Genomic DNA, 15104 nt, shown 5'->3' on the forward strand with positions numbered 1-15104 from the left:
AGACGGTTGTGGCAGAAGTTATAGGTGAATTCGTGAAATCGGAAAAGTTTTTGTTGTGGGGATTCCGCTTAAGCTTCTATTTAATAGATAATCAGACGAAAACCAGCCTATTTAGACCGGAATCCTATAAGGAAGCCCTATTTCACCTATCCTTTTCTTAATCTATATATAAGGCCTATTTAGGTCACGTGCAGTTAAATTTATCTCTTATATGGATGATATTACTCTCTCTTTTGTATTAACTAGCCCCTGCAAAAACGTTAAGATACTGCAGCTAGTAGCTAAAGAGCTTTTTCAGCTAGCTAGTAAAAACGCAATCCAATTTAACCCGAAAAAGTCTAAACTAATTCACTTTAGCACAGGCGAACGCGCTAAGCTAGCGTCCCTTATACTCCTAGATGGGACTATAGTCCCTCTAAAGTAGATAGTTAAGTGGCTTAGTATTTACTTTAATGCTCTATTACGATTTAAGGAGCATATCACTATCTGCACTGCTAAGGCTAAGTCTATATTTAGATGTATATCTAGGCTAGCTAATAGCGAATAAGGGCTGAGTCCTACCGCTTTTAGATAGCTATACCTAGCTTATATTACTAGCATGTCTAACTATATATTACTAATTTAGTAGTAAGGCTAAGTATATGCAAAAGACTACTTATAGCACCTCTAAAATTTAGTACTATGCAAAATCCTAGGCACTTTTTAGACTAGTCTAATTTAGGCCATAGAGGTGGAAGCTAGCCTCCTACCGCCTGTAATATAGCTAGATATAGCTATATATAAATACGCTTTTCGGCTAGCTAAGCTAAGTCTAGACTATCTAGTGAATTGCTAAATTGCTAAATCTAGCTACTTAGGATATGGACTTTAGATGATTGCTAGGACTATTGCACCTCTACTTAGCAGCAAAATTGAACCTATATACTACTTCTACTTTGCCCCTTAGGACTGCTCTATCTCCTAGGATACACGAATCGCTAAATTGCTAAAAGAGGAAACTGCTACGATATACTGCTAGCAAATATAGTTACAATTGCTAAATTAGGTGTTATACTACTTAGATGGGTCGCAAATGCCTAAAAGCACTAGAATTGGAGTGGGACTAGCGGGCTATAAATGCGCTAGTTGCCCTTTTATACAACTAGCCCGAAATATAGGACTGCACTAAATCGTCTATAATGGAGAGCTAGAAGGCATTGCCCTAGCATTTGAAGATGCGATGAGACTAGGCCTAAATAGGGATATTCGGGTGTATATGGATAACCAAGCCGCTATTTATAGGCTAGCGCGGCCTTCCGATAATCCGGGCCAAATTCACTAGCTACGCGCTATTGCAGCCGCTACTAAAATAGCCTAAAACGGATCCACGCTAGCAATAGAGTGGGTCCCTAGATACTAAGATATCAATGGAAATAAAGAGGCGGATAGACTAGCCAAATTAGGGTCCAAATCACTTCCGACCACCCAGACCGCCCTGGCTGCCCATATAAGCTATGCCTATATAGGCATAAAAATCAACTAAATACGACGGCATGCGTGGGCGAATGCTCTAGCTAACAGCAAAGGCCACTACTTTAACTTTTTCAACCCACGAATTCACTCTCGAATACAGCTTCCCAAAACGGCTAGATCCACTGCTAGCGCCTTTTACCAGCTTAAGCTACGACACGGCTACTTTAGGACATACCTAAAACGATTCGATAAAACACCCACCAACCACTACATATGCAGTCACAAGCCTGAATCACTATAGCATCTTATACTATAATGCCCCGAATATAGTGAAGAACGCAAAAGACTGAAAGACAATGTCCCATTTAGGCTTAGCATGCTTAGCCTATTCGAGACGAAAATCGGACGCCAGCATCTGCTGACCTTTTTAGGTGAAACGGGTATTAGTACCCGCAAATGGCGGCTTGAACGGGCAGAATTCGATGATGACTAAGCAATACACTGCTTAGAAGTCTCACCGCCTACCTCCACTGGCCGAATCCATCGATTTTTCCTAATTTTGGCTTAGAATGCATAAGAGCGCGATTGCAGCATAAGAAACGGCTATGCTAGCTGACCGCCTTTGCTTTCTGCCACTCCTTGATTCATTTTTATTTGTTAGTTATACGTTTTTGGGGCCCTGGGGGATTTTTATTATTATGGCGTTATTGCTTTATAGACCTAGTCCGCATTAGGCTTAGTCCCACAGATTCCAACCGGAAACATATTGACATATCTCTTGACTATACCACTAGCCCGCGCTAGCATTAGGCTAGCGCCGTCCTACATAGTCTTAGACTCACACAGGACGTTAATGGAATAAATAAATAAATATATTTTAAGCTCTAATTTAAGCTTAAAAAGCTTAGAATAAATTAATGCAAAACGTAGCTATAAAGCAACCCTAGACCGTCTGGATAATATAGCGGAATGTTATACTAGCGCCATTTTATGCGCTATACATAATGCTATACCCCAAATCCGGTTAGCGCTACACGCTAAGCCTTAGTGGAACGATTCACTAAAATCACTTTGACGCGATATAAATCAGGCTAGAGAGGCCTCTAAGCAAGCGTTTTCCAGCTAGTTAAATAAGCGCTATACTAGCGCGGCCATCGCGAAGACCACGAGCATCGCCAACAACGAGGAAGCTTTCCAAAACGCACTACTAGGCGACTCTCTCGTTAACAAAGAAGTATATCAGAGTTTAGAAGTGGTCAGGAGCGAGTTTTCTACTCAAATACGTCTCTACAAAGCCATAGCATACGAAAACGACCATGGTACGTGGTTAAATGCCGTGATGGCAAGCATGAGCCTTAAATCGAGCCATCTCCTGGAGAGTATAATAATGGAAAAGCTACACCGGCGATTTGGCCGTACGAAGAACAGGAGAATAGGCTGGCTACCGCCTATCGCCATGGAGGGAGACTTCATCTGTGTCTTCGATGGTATGGAGCTCCCGTACGCCATCCGTCCAGCGGTAGACGGCCGATACCTCCTTGTTGGCGAATGCATCATCCCAGGACTCATGATAGGCGAGGCGGTGGAGTTGTCTGGTGTCGTTTCAGAAACAATCGTTCTCGAATAATTTTTCGTCTACACAATCGAACTTCTTGACATTTGCGCAGCTTGGGGCTTCGATAGCATGTCAGCCTGTCTGGGTCAATATGAGGTATGTCACTTCACACCAGAGAGAATATTATCCTAAGACCGTCGATGTAGTACGTACATGCCAGTGTGTTAACAGGAAGATACTCGTCTCATGGAAGCTTCTAGCTGAATAGCACGGCATCATTTATTAACTGTTACGCCTTTAATCAGATGCACTATTACATGTTTAATCTTGCGGACATATACAATTCCTATGATTTCTTCTATTCGTGCACCGCCATTGTTCCAGGGACGACCAAAGACGTCGCCAAGCACTGGAAACCACCATTTCGTCTCTCCAAAAGCGGGAAGGCTGTGATAGTCATTGGAGCTTCCATTGCATCATTTATCGCCTTGGTTCTGTTTCGTTAGTTGTGCCGCCAAGATAAGAATACCTCGACAAAGACGGATGCAGCTGCTGATCTTGCTCGACGGCGAACTCGTACACATGCAGACATACCAAGCAACCCCCATAAATGCATAACTGGCTATGACTTTACATAGGAAGCACGCCGTAAGCACGCTGTGAGCACGCCGTGAGAATAGCATATAACTGAGAAAGGGCATAGAAGGAAAAAGAGAAGACGGGGCAAACGCAAGCTCTATAACCACGCGCTCTTAGTATATTATTAAAGTACTAGGAAATAGTTCCGTGGATGCTCTCTATGTGATTCTAGAGATGCTGCTTATGCTACAGCCCTATTCGATAGACCTTGCACTAGAGCCGATCCCCTTCTTTAATATAGGCTAGATGCTTCTACTTAAAGTGCTTTGTTAAGTCTTCCGGACTAGCATATTTATAAGTGCGCTTTTTAATTAGCAAGCTCTACTCCTCTAAGTAGAGGAAGCAGGTCTTAGTCCTCTCCTTAGTAAACACTAATAGCATAGCGTCACTTAACGCTTGCCTCTCGGCCTAGGCGGCTACCAGCTAGGGGCTGGTCTTCTTTAATGGCATTAGACTCGTCTATTACATAGACGACCTTTTACGTGGTATAGCAGCAGCTCCCCCTTCCTGGAAGTGGTAGTAGGTAGTAATAGTATTGATAGCCGGATTACGGCGGCGGAACTCTTTTTTAATAGTCGTGCCTGAGAGCGTTATTACCATCTCCGCCAAGCGTTTCTAGAGTGGGGGCATCTTATTGTTCTGGTCTATGCTCTTTATGTCCTGGCTGAGCTTAAGCCTAGAGAGCTGCCGCTTGATCTTGTTAACCAGGTGTTCCAGATCCTAGCGCTCTTGAACGTGCTTAAGGAGTGTAGCTCTTAGCCGCTGCCTGGTGTTAAAGATCGCCTGGCCGATAATCCGGTACCCTAGCTGCTGTGTCGCTATGCTCTTAAAACGGCACTTCTATTTCTCCCGCTCTATAATAAGGCGGCAGATGATAGGATCCTGATTAATGGATAGAGATTCCTTAGGCGTGAGTTCTTGCTGCTAGTTAGGATTAATCTAGCGAGTCATCTGATAGGCCGCCTGTATTAGGTCGCGCTGAGGTTTATAGCCGGAGATGATAGCTTGCGTGTTAGTAGTAACTATCCGCTGGAGGTAGTGCTTAATAAAGGTGTTAATCTTGGCATGTTGCATTATTATATTCTGGAGCGCATCGCTTATATTACCTGTTAGTCTATAATTAGCATATTGCACTACGAGTAAGGAGCGGGGTTGTAAGGAAGGGGGGAAATAATACGCACCGCTCTGGTTAAAGGCGTTGCCTGCACTATATTGGAGGGAGTACGGACATGTGATCTGCGGGAACCTAGTAAGTACGCCGAGCCGCTTTATCCACTTTAAGAGAGTTGTATATGGTAGTGGCTGATCGGGCGAGACTTGCTAGCTATACGGCGTCCTAATAGACTTGCGGAAGACGGGGATATTAGCTATCTCCGGCTTTAGACGTAAGGGCAGCTGCTTATAGCCAGGCGGGATAGCCAGCTCGCTAATCCTCTCAGCTGATATAAGACTTGGGGCCAAGAAAGCATCGTTGGTAAAGATGAGACCCAGGAGGGCGACGTGCGGACTAAGGATTAGGGACGGATTAAAGATAATCTTAGGGAGTATAAACGTATTCCTAGCTGCTATGTAAGTTGCATGTCTCGGCTAGAATACGTGGGGAAGGGGGATGGCGGGGGAGAAGGCCCAGGGTTAAACTTACGCCTCTTTTGTACCGAGATACTTCTTCGTAAACTCGCACGTAAACTCGATCAGGACATCCGATGGGGCCCGCCACTGGGGTCCCGGAGCAGGTTTACCGCGATGTCACCATAGCGGAGCTTTAGTCACAGATTTCTCGTTAAAGATTTCTGCCATAGGCCACATAATACGTACGCTCCTAGTTTACGGCTCGGCCCGCTGCACGAGCTTAAAGTAGATAGCGGTTTTCAAGGCAAGCTATCGCGAGGCTCCAGACCACTTCTTCATGTGCGATAAAAAGTTCCAGCAGCTCCTTCATGCCACCCTCTGCTTCATACGACACTTTGTACTGCGATCGCTGCCAAGGCGAACCATGGTATACATCGTTTTTGATATGAGGTCAGTCTTACCCTGTAATTGTACATGATACGAAGTTGCCACAAGCTATATTGGCAAAGTCTGTGTTTCGTACAACAACGAACCATGTATGGATTCACCCAGGATGGTACGGACTTGGAGCGGCTGGCCGTGAAAGAACAGTGGTCTGCAAAGAGCCTAGACCCCATGAAAAGTTTGGTGACGTCACAAGCACAAATGATGACATACGAATTTTCATTGGTTAGCAGTGGAGAGTTACAGTGGAGACTTGTTCCAGTCAGCCCATTTTCCAGTACTTTGCAGTCGCCCACATCTGATGCCGTCGCATCTCTTTTCAAGTCTGCATCGCTGAATCTTTTCTTCTCAGAGAGGATATTCCGAACATCACGGTTGGTCACATTGCAATCGACTGATAATGCGAGGCGTATATTTTAGGAAAAAGTTTAAATTATGAACTGATGGCAAACTTGTCCCTTCACAAACATCAATGCCTCAAGCTCAACTCTTGCCCTGGTATGTCCCTTGCGTCTCTCCTCCAACCTTTATAGAGTCGAGATTTAGTACCTTGTTTTGTAAAGCTAGCAGGTGTATACCTCTTGACGAGAGGGTAACTTTGATCCTGAAACTTTTAGCATGTATGAACAAAAACAATCAGACCACATACGACGTCCGTCAAGCTAAGTGGCCAAGAAGGTTCACGTCTAGAGGCATATTCAAAAAGCCGTCCATTTCTCCGTACCAAGACGTAGACTTCACAGCCGTACTCGCTCCTCATCTCGTCTGCCTTCTCTACGAAGGTTTCTTTCCGTCTTCAGAAGTTCTCCGATGTACCCTTTACTGAATGTGGAGGAGGTCGTTGCTCCATGGTCAACAGCGACTATGCGGGCTCTTATGGGCGTTATTATCCAGCTCCGCCTCCAATCAAATGAACTGTAAGGTCGGATAAGTTACTTTAATCTACCATATAAAGGTTCCAAGCAAACTTTCTCAGAACACCTCCCCCAGTTTTGGGAACTACAATAGCCTGTCATGTATTAGATTGAGCGTTCATGATTTCTATCGTTTCGTAAGGTAGCGTTTCACAGTCACTTCAATTTGAAAACCAGGTCAGCACAGTAGAGCAGTGGATGACCATCTGGGAATACCCTCCAATTTGGATGACCCAGTTCTGGTTACTATGCTCTAAGAAAAAAGGTCAGCACATGTTAAGTAGGGTGACCATCGATGAACCTTTTCTCACTCTAGGTCAGGCTGATCTTTTCTTAGGGAACAGATCAGCGTATGATCGGCTGACCACTTAGGATCGATTCTCCAAGAATGGGTACGGCTAAGTCCAGGAGACAGAACTTCGGCATCACCCGACACTACATTTAACGTCTCGGATCTCATCTAAAAGCTGCAAAAATTCTCATTGTTGCTAGTCAGAGAATGCCAAATTTGTTTGAAGACTTCACTATTAGGATTTGGCTTTCACCAAAATCACCATCGTTGCCTCCTCTAACTAACCAGCTGACAAAATTAGATTAGATTGTAATGCGAATGCTCCCGAAGGGTTTTTAGAGGTTAAGTATTATTAAGAGGCCTTGGCAAGCATGTATGCTAAGTTCAATGTCCAAGACCGTCTTTAAGCCCAGTTCCACGAGAAGGAATTCAAGCCGAGGGTCCACGCGAAACTGAATTTACTCGAGTGCTTTTACATCAAGCGTTTGGAGTTTGTTAACGATGCATCAACGTTCTCCCCCGGCTGGTCGGGACACTTATCGAGACGGCAAAGTTCCTCGGAGCTGAGAATTGCGCAATTTCGATTGTGGAGGGATGCTCGAAAGATGGTACATATAAAGTCTTGCTCTCCGCCAACGAGGAGATCCAGAAGTTGGGCATACAATACCATTTTCAATCCAGCACATTAAACCCTAAAAAAACGGAGCGCATTTCCACACTAGCAAAACTACAGAAGCTAGCACTCGATCCATTGGCTAAAAGCCCCGAGAGGTACCATCCCGATACCACGGTTGTGTTCATCAATGACATTACATTGTGCATGGAGGACCTTTTGGAGCTCATACATCAACGGACTTACCTGCAAGCCGACATGACTTGTGCTATGGACTGGACATATGTTGGGCCAGACCCTACCTTCTACGATGTGTGGATTGCACGAACCATAACTGGTAATACATTCTCTAAGATTGGCTCGGACGGGAACTGGAATTCGGCGTGGAATCTCTTCTGGGACGATTCGACTGCCCGGGAGAGATATCAAAATCACAAGCCCTTCCAAGTATTTTCATGCTGGAATAGCGCCACAGCCTTCACAGCGAAACCATTATTAAAGCAGAAAATTGCATTCCGTTCAGCCAACAATGAAGAGTGCTTTCAAGGCGAACCTAGACTGTGGTGCAAGGACATGTGGCATTTGGGATACGGGAAGATTGCCGTTATCCCAACAGTAAATGTGGAGTATAGTGATGAGGCAACGAGGAAGATCAAGGATTTGAAAGGCTATGTCTCGCATTGGGTACCCCAAGATAGCACGATTGACACGGCGGATTGGATCAAGTGGAAGGCAGATCCTCCCGCTGAGGTCAAGTGTATTACAGATCCGGACTATTCAGCTCAACATTTTGTTCCTTGGGACCAAGGTTTATCATGAGAAGATACTTAAAGAGTCAAAACTGGCCCACTTAGTATTTTACTTGGCCGTGTTTTTACTTGATGCGGAAGTTGATAAGTTAGAGTAGTTGTGAACGATTTCTTCTCCCTCGGGACTCCACATCACATTCGAACCCTGCAAATCAACAGCACCGAGTTGGAGCTGATCCATGAGCTATTTATGGACGTATATGAGCAACATGATCAGCAATTCAAGGTGTTGACTTTCCAGGAAGCGAAGGGCGTTGTGGGGATCAGTTATCTCAAGATGAACGACCACACTCAGTTGACCTTATTAACAATTGCAGGTTGTCGAGGCCTTTTCGTCTTCGATCACAGGCATTAAGCGCCCATACGAAATATCGACGCGGGCCACATGCCAATGTGTCGATTCGTGAATCGAGATGACAAGGGCTACAAGCAAATATCAGGAGGGATTCAGATTCTTCACACAGGAATAAAACGGAAAAGCAGGTCTTCTCAAATGTGATTGGAGAGATAGGGAACTCGAACACACGCTCTTAGGGTCAAGTGACCATTGGCTCTATAGCACAAGCACAATGTATGTAGTCTCAATTCTCGATTACAGATCATAGCAGCCGAATGCCCTGTGATAGTCGGTTGCAAAATTGGCTTCCCCTTATAGGATTTCAACGTTTTCAGGGACTACAGGGTAAAATTGCGTCAGGAACCACAGCGAAGGGGGTAGCTATTTGCCACGCAAATTCTGTTGCTATACCATTTCGACCCTCTGTAAAGTAAGGAAAGGAGAAAAATAACACATCAGTAATGACCTTTAGTCCTCCAGGCATGCCCAAATCTTAGAATTGTTTGTCGAGTTTCGACACTCAATTTTTCCTGTCGTCGTCGTCTCGCAACACTTGCATTCGATATGCTGATCCCAATAGCCACGGCAACGTAATCGACCAGCACTGGGCGGAAAGTGGGAGAATATATCTTGTTCATTGCTTAACCAATAATTTCTATGTGGGAGGGAGCTCTCAATAAATACACATGGGGCAAGTTGAACAACTGATACCACTTCAAGATTTAGGACAGCACATCAATGCCGTACCTCTCGTAGTTGAAATGTTCCAAACTCGGTATGCTTTCAGCCCAGCCGTCATCAATCTCTCCTAGCTGCCATTTATCTCCAATCTCAAACATTCCAGTCCTTCCAGCCAGCACATCCTTCTGCCTCGCTTGATACTCGACCGCTACATCTAGATGTGGTACCCAAACAACCCTCATCCCAGCCCGTCTTCCAGCCTCTACCCCAGCCACACTATCTTCGAAGACTAAACATTCGTTGGGCATAATGGCCCTTTCGCCAGAGTCTGCCGTCGCGTTTAACGACTGCAACGCAACTTTATATATGTCAGGCGCTGGCTTCCCTCGACCCTGTCGCACTCGTGGGTCATCACCCAGAATCCGCCTGTCGGACCGGAAGAATTTAAGCAGCCGTTTGGTTTCCGGCTTCGAAGTCTTCAACTCGTAGCTATAGCTCTTGGTGCTGGATGCCAATGCCAGCTCGATCCAATCCCCAGAGGAAGTACTACGTGCACTCCTAAGGTTCGACAGAAGCTTCTCCGCACCAGGCAGCGGCTCGCAATCCGGAAAATGCAGGCGCATTTGTTCAGACGATTCACGGGCGAATTGTTCGCGGGAGATGGGCAACTTGGCCCAGTTGTGGAATACGTCGCCATTTGTCGAGTCTGGGACACCCATGAGCTGAGCCCGAATCGACCGAGTCAAGACAGGCCTCCCATACTTTTCAAGAAGGTGGTTGATGGACAAAGTGATTATGTCTTCGGAGTTGATGAGCAGCCCGTCCATGTCGAAAATGCAGGCGCGGACTGCTGGGAAGCTGGTGGCAGTCTTTGTTAGCATCGGGATTAACGGTACCTACCCTTTTATGTTCGCGACTAATGATGCCCATACTAAAGGCCATACATCGATGACTCTATTGGCGGGCACTTACTCTGTCTCAAGGGAAGCCATAAGTACTGAATAAAGGCCAGCTTTGATCCGAATTGATGGCACCGTTATCAAAATGATAAATGGGATCTGAAGTGGGATTTAGGTCTCGGATTCCGACGTAGTGTTTTCTAAATTTGGGTACGCTGTGGCGGTGCGCCACAGCCCAGGTGAATACTACGTTAGTCCTACCTGGTGGTACTTTGACAGCAGTCGAGCCGACGCCAATACCGCACTAGAAATCCGGGCCGCTGCCGCTTGGAAGCATGTGCGCCCACCGGGCGCCTAACTAAACATGTTTTATGGAAATAGTATGTATATGCATTGGCGCAGGAGTTCGTGCCGCGCGCGAGGCCTTGTCCTTAATTTGCATCAGGTTTCAGGACTCGGCCTCCTTCTTCGCAATGATAAAGACTTCACCATGATGATGTGCAGTGTTCAGTACTTGCAGCCTCTGCGTACCACGATCGAATATGGAGCGCAGAAAGTCCGCACGTAAGGTCTCACTTATCCTACCATCTGCCTGCAACTCATGGCCTCACTAACCTTGTTGTCTGGACAGTTACACCTGAGAATTACACCAGAGCAATCGTCTCGCTCTTAAGAAGATATTCGAGCACCTCTGTCTTCCCGGGAAACAATTATGTCGACATTGGAGAATGGTTGCTACAAGACCGTAGTCTTCTCAACTCGGCGAAAGCGCAAGAAGATACCGTCCTTTTCGCTTCCAAGTCTAAGCAGCCTTACAATCTAGTCGTGGTATACAACAGCGGGGAAAGCAAGTGGGATATGCAAAATTGTCGCAATATGGCATCTTGGTAGGACTCGTCACGTGAGTCACGTGAGGGACTGCTTAGTTATTACAAATGTGTGAATTAGTAAATGTCTCCTGGTAGAGATAATTATATAGAATAACTTTCTTAACTTTAATATAATATAATAAGAGCTTTTAGCTACTACTTTATTTTATTTATTTAACTATATATAGCTTCTATCTCTTAATACCGCCTACTTCTAATAGGTTATAAGCCCGGCTTATGCTATAAAGAGATACTCTCTTTAAAATCTAGTATAAGGCAGCTGGTTATAGAGTATTAAAAATCTCTATATTATACCTAGATCTTAAGATAGCCTTAAAGTATTTTGCTTAACTATAATATAAAGAGTAAGCCCTAGAAGTAAAGCATAAGCTATGCCTATACTTAGCTTACTAAGTCTTAACCGGAGAGCGCTTACTTTTCTTTAGATCTAGATAAAAATTCTTCTCTCTCTTTTATTAAACTTATTAAATACTATATTAAGCTTCTATATATATATAACTCACTTATAATAAAGAAGATCTATAAGATATTTTCTAAGATAGCTAAGAAAAAGAATAAATTAGAGCATATAATATAATAGCTTAAGAGCATATTATAAGCAGCTTAGAACTATTTATCTAATAAATTATTTAAGGAATTATAAAAGAGTATAAAGAGGAGAATTAAGATAGTTATTATAGCAGATAGATAGCATACTAAATATTAGACTTAAAAATTAATATAACTTAATAAATTTTAGTTCTCTAGAAAGCTATAACTCTAGCAATTTTAAAATATTAAGAATTACTTGATTTAAATAATTATTAGTCTAGGAATAGAAATATTTATAATAAGAGAAAAAATGGCATTCTTGCTAAATCTCAGTTTATATATTATAAGTTGATTAGTATTATAATAGAGAGAAGAGAGAAGACTATAAAGTTCTAGAAGTTAAAAACCCTTCAGATGAGCTGTATTCACTTATTTTTCAAGTGAGAACTATAAAGGTAGGCTTAAATAAAAGCCGAGATTAAGATAGTTAATATGCTAGCGCGATCATTCGATTTAGACGGTTGTAGCAAAAGTTATAAGTGAATTCATAAAATTGGAAAAAAAATTAATTTTAATATTACTCTTAGATTTAAAACTCTTTTAGATAGCCTGCTTTTACTTATTTTTCAAGTAAGAACTATAAAGGTAGGCTTAAAAGAAAGCTAGAGTTAAGATGGTTTAAACGCTAGCGCGATTATTCGATTTGCATAATTGGTTTAAAAGTTATAAGTGAATTTATTAAAATCGGAAAAGTTTTTATCTCTTTAGTTAATTATTCATATATCAATTCAGGCTTTTGCTCTGCATACTCTGCATTTGCCCCGTGACATATACAAGAGTCTAATATAGGACGATTAAAGATATAGTCTTGATTATATGTATATGCATCTATGGCAGAGGCTCTGCCGCTTCCCCGCCGGCCCCCTCACGCCAGCTCAGATTCGCTCCGGTGGGATAAACAAATAATCAGAACCAAGTTTCTAGTCCGCTCCCCAGAAGACCCCTAGACTTATGCAAGCTTTGAATTCAACATGCATGGAGAACGCGGGGAAATGAGGGGGTTTCAACTAGACAGCTGCTCTTATTTGTGTTCAAAAGGCCTTCAATCCCCAACTGTCAATTACTTCTTACCTCTCGCTATTAAAAGGTCGATATGTAGCATCTGACCGCAGGTTGATTCGAGCTACCCGATCTCAGTTCTCTGCCCCTCAAGATGGAGTCCACGCAAAAGAAATTTAACAACTCACACCTTGAAGATGCATTTATTCATCCACCTACAATAGTCGACTCTATCGACACGAAGAACCATCTGCTAGCCAAACAAGCTGCTCTGGACGAGCATAACATGACAGTTAGGGAGGCTCTCCGCACGTACCCCAAAGCAGTCATGTGGTCCCTCCTGGTCTCGACGTCAATCATCATGGAAGGTTACGATCTCGTGCTTATCAATTCCTTCTACGCCCAGGAAAGCTTTGCCCGGAAGTATGGAGATTTCGTCCCAGTCTCTAGTTCCTACCAAGTCTCGGCATCTTGGCAGGCTGGTTTAAGTAATGCTATTGGAGTCGGAACAATCATTGGTGCATTTGCCAACGGATATTTTACCCAGAGACTTGGTTATCGAAAGGTGCTACTCACGTCACTTGCAGCCATGGTGGCTTTCATCTTCATCACATTCTTTGCACCGAACCTTCCCGTTCTTCTTGGTGGAGAATTGCTTTGTGGCATACCGTGGGGTGTCTTTGCTACAATGGGACCAGCATACGCATCGGAAGTCTGCCCTTTGGCCCTTCGAGGTTATCTCACTGTCTACGTCAATCTGTGTTGGGCATTCGGACAGCTCATCTCTGCTGGTGTCCAATCGGGATTATCATCTAACAATACACAGTGGGCTTACCGGATTCCCTTTGCAATCCAATGGATCTGGCCCTTTCCACTGTTTGCCGTTCTCTACTTTACCCCCGAGTCCCCATGGCATTTGGTTCGTGCTGGAAAACTGGAAGACGCTGAAAAGAGCGTGATTCGGCTCGCATCTGCAAGTCGAAAAGATAATGCAAAGCAAACCATCGCCATGATGGTCCACACAAATGAATTGGAAAAAGATATCGATGCAGGTACTTCGTATTGGGACTGCTTCAAGGGAATTGATCGTCGACGTACGGAAATCGTTTGCATGGCTTTTGCCGCCCAACCATTCTGTGGCTCTGTAATGGGAGGAACACCAACCTACTTCTTCGTCCAGGCTGGTTTGCCAAACTCTATCTCTTACAAATTATCTGTGGGGGGACTTGGCATAGCATCAGTTGGCACTATAATATCTTGGTTCTTACTCCACACCTTCGGTCGTCGTACTCTCTATCTCTGGGGACTTGCTGGGCTGACAGGCATCTTATGGATCGTCGGCATTATCAGTGTAACAGCCAAAGACTCCGTGGGTGGTAATTACGCACAAGCGACTATGATGCTTTTCTGGCTATTCGTCTACTACCTGACTGTAGGACCTATCTGCTACGCCATCATTTCCGAGACATCCTCGACTCGCCTGCGTAACAAGAGCGTGTGTCTATCCCGGATCGCATACTACATAGCCCAGATTGTCACCAACGTTGTCAATCCGTACATGCTTAACCCTACTGCGGGTGACTGGAAAGGGAAGACGGGGTTTTTCTGGGGAAGCTTTGCGTTTTTGTTCTTCATTTGGACATTTTTCCGCTTACCAGAGACTAAAGGCAAGACTTTTGAAGAATTGGATCTCCTTTTTGCGGAGAATGTGGGGTCAAGAGACTTTTCTAAGAAGCGTGTTGATCCTTATAAGGAAGATGCCGTGGCTCAAGTAAAAACGAACTAGACTGCTAGGTGAAAATTTCGAAAGGGAAGCTTAAGCGCATGATTTGCTTGGCTGTGGATTTGGTTGGATAATAGCAAATTACATACTTGGAAAGCAATCCAAAGGAAAGCTTTAAATCTCAAACTTGTAAGCATTATTATTTATGATGCTTGTCAGAGGGCAAATCTAGGTAGATTAGGTAAATTGAAACAGTGTGATTTCTTTATACCTACGTTATTAATATTATTCAAGCTATTAATAGCAGGGTCTAGTGGCCCGCTTATGGCTTGTACAATAAGATATTGTTGAGTCTAAAGAGCAATCCTGCGGGGCTGTAGTCTGTAAATAGGAAGTGAAGTTACCCCTGAACTAAGCCTAATCTAGAGGTTACGCTTTCCCAACTGACACAAGAAGAGTAATAGGAGATGGGTATGATAGCAGATAGTAGCTCTACTGTTCTCGACAAAATCTCCTGAACCACAGCCATGCATGCATACTTAGCAAAGCAGCACAATTAGGTAAAGTTTACTGGTTCTTGTTGGTTACGCATGCCGTTACTCTAGGAGCCCTACCCCCCAATCTACCCCCTACCCTGTTCCGGCGGGGTTGCCCAATACGCGAGGTCCATGTTATAATTTTTAGCGGGGCTCCGGCG

At 44.0% G+C, this 15104-nt stretch overlaps 5 protein-coding genes across 5 annotated transcripts; 2 read left to right on the top strand and 3 right to left on the bottom strand.

Moving 5' to 3' along the window:
• Positions 1–4031: 4031 nt before the first annotated feature.
• LHYA1_G006082 (uncharacterized protein) lies at positions 4032–4246 on the bottom strand (the record flags this gene model as incomplete). Its single annotated transcript, XM_031151023.1, has 2 exons — positions 4032–4105; positions 4129–4246. The coding sequence occupies 2 exons, from the start codon at positions 4244–4246 to the stop codon at positions 4032–4034; spliced, it is 192 nt and encodes a 63-aa protein (XP_031004002.1).
• Positions 4247–4585: 339 nt separating this feature from the next.
• On the bottom strand, positions 4586–5452 carry LHYA1_G006083 (uncharacterized protein; the record flags this gene model as incomplete). Its single annotated transcript, XM_031151024.1, has 5 exons — positions 4586–4752; positions 4828–4966; positions 5003–5204; positions 5289–5362; positions 5417–5452. The coding sequence occupies 5 exons, from the start codon at positions 5450–5452 to the stop codon at positions 4586–4588; spliced, it is 618 nt and encodes a 205-aa protein (XP_031004003.1).
• A 2284-nt stretch (positions 5453–7736) lies between these two features.
• On the top strand, positions 7737–8642 carry CMT1_3 (Alpha-1,3-mannosyltransferase; the record flags this gene model as incomplete). The annotated part of the gene is made up of 2 exons (XM_031151025.1): positions 7737–8286; positions 8386–8642. 2 exons carry the CDS (start codon positions 7737–7739, stop codon positions 8640–8642), a joined length of 807 nt encoding a protein of 268 aa, XP_031004001.1.
• A 704-nt stretch (positions 8643–9346) lies between these two features.
• Positions 9347–10297, bottom strand: LHYA1_G006085 (Uncharacterized protein; the record flags this gene model as incomplete). Its single annotated transcript, XM_031151026.1, has 2 exons — positions 9347–10163; positions 10278–10297. The coding sequence occupies 2 exons, from the start codon at positions 10295–10297 to the stop codon at positions 9347–9349; spliced, it is 837 nt and encodes a 278-aa protein (XP_031003974.1).
• A 2541-nt stretch (positions 10298–12838) lies between these two features.
• Positions 12839–14470, top strand: MAL31_4 (Maltose permease; the record flags this gene model as incomplete). The annotated part of the gene is made up of 1 exon (XM_031151027.1): positions 12839–14470. The coding sequence occupies one exon, from the start codon at positions 12839–12841 to the stop codon at positions 14468–14470; it is 1632 nt and encodes a 543-aa protein (XP_031004000.1).
• Positions 14471–15104: the final 634 nt, after the last annotated feature.

Source organism: Lachnellula hyalina (genome assembly GCF_007821495.1).
Source record: "Lachnellula hyalina strain CBS 185.66 chromosome Unknown contig00103, whole genome shotgun sequence".
Taxonomy (NCBI): domain Eukaryota; kingdom Fungi; phylum Ascomycota; class Leotiomycetes; order Helotiales; family Lachnaceae; genus Lachnellula; species Lachnellula hyalina.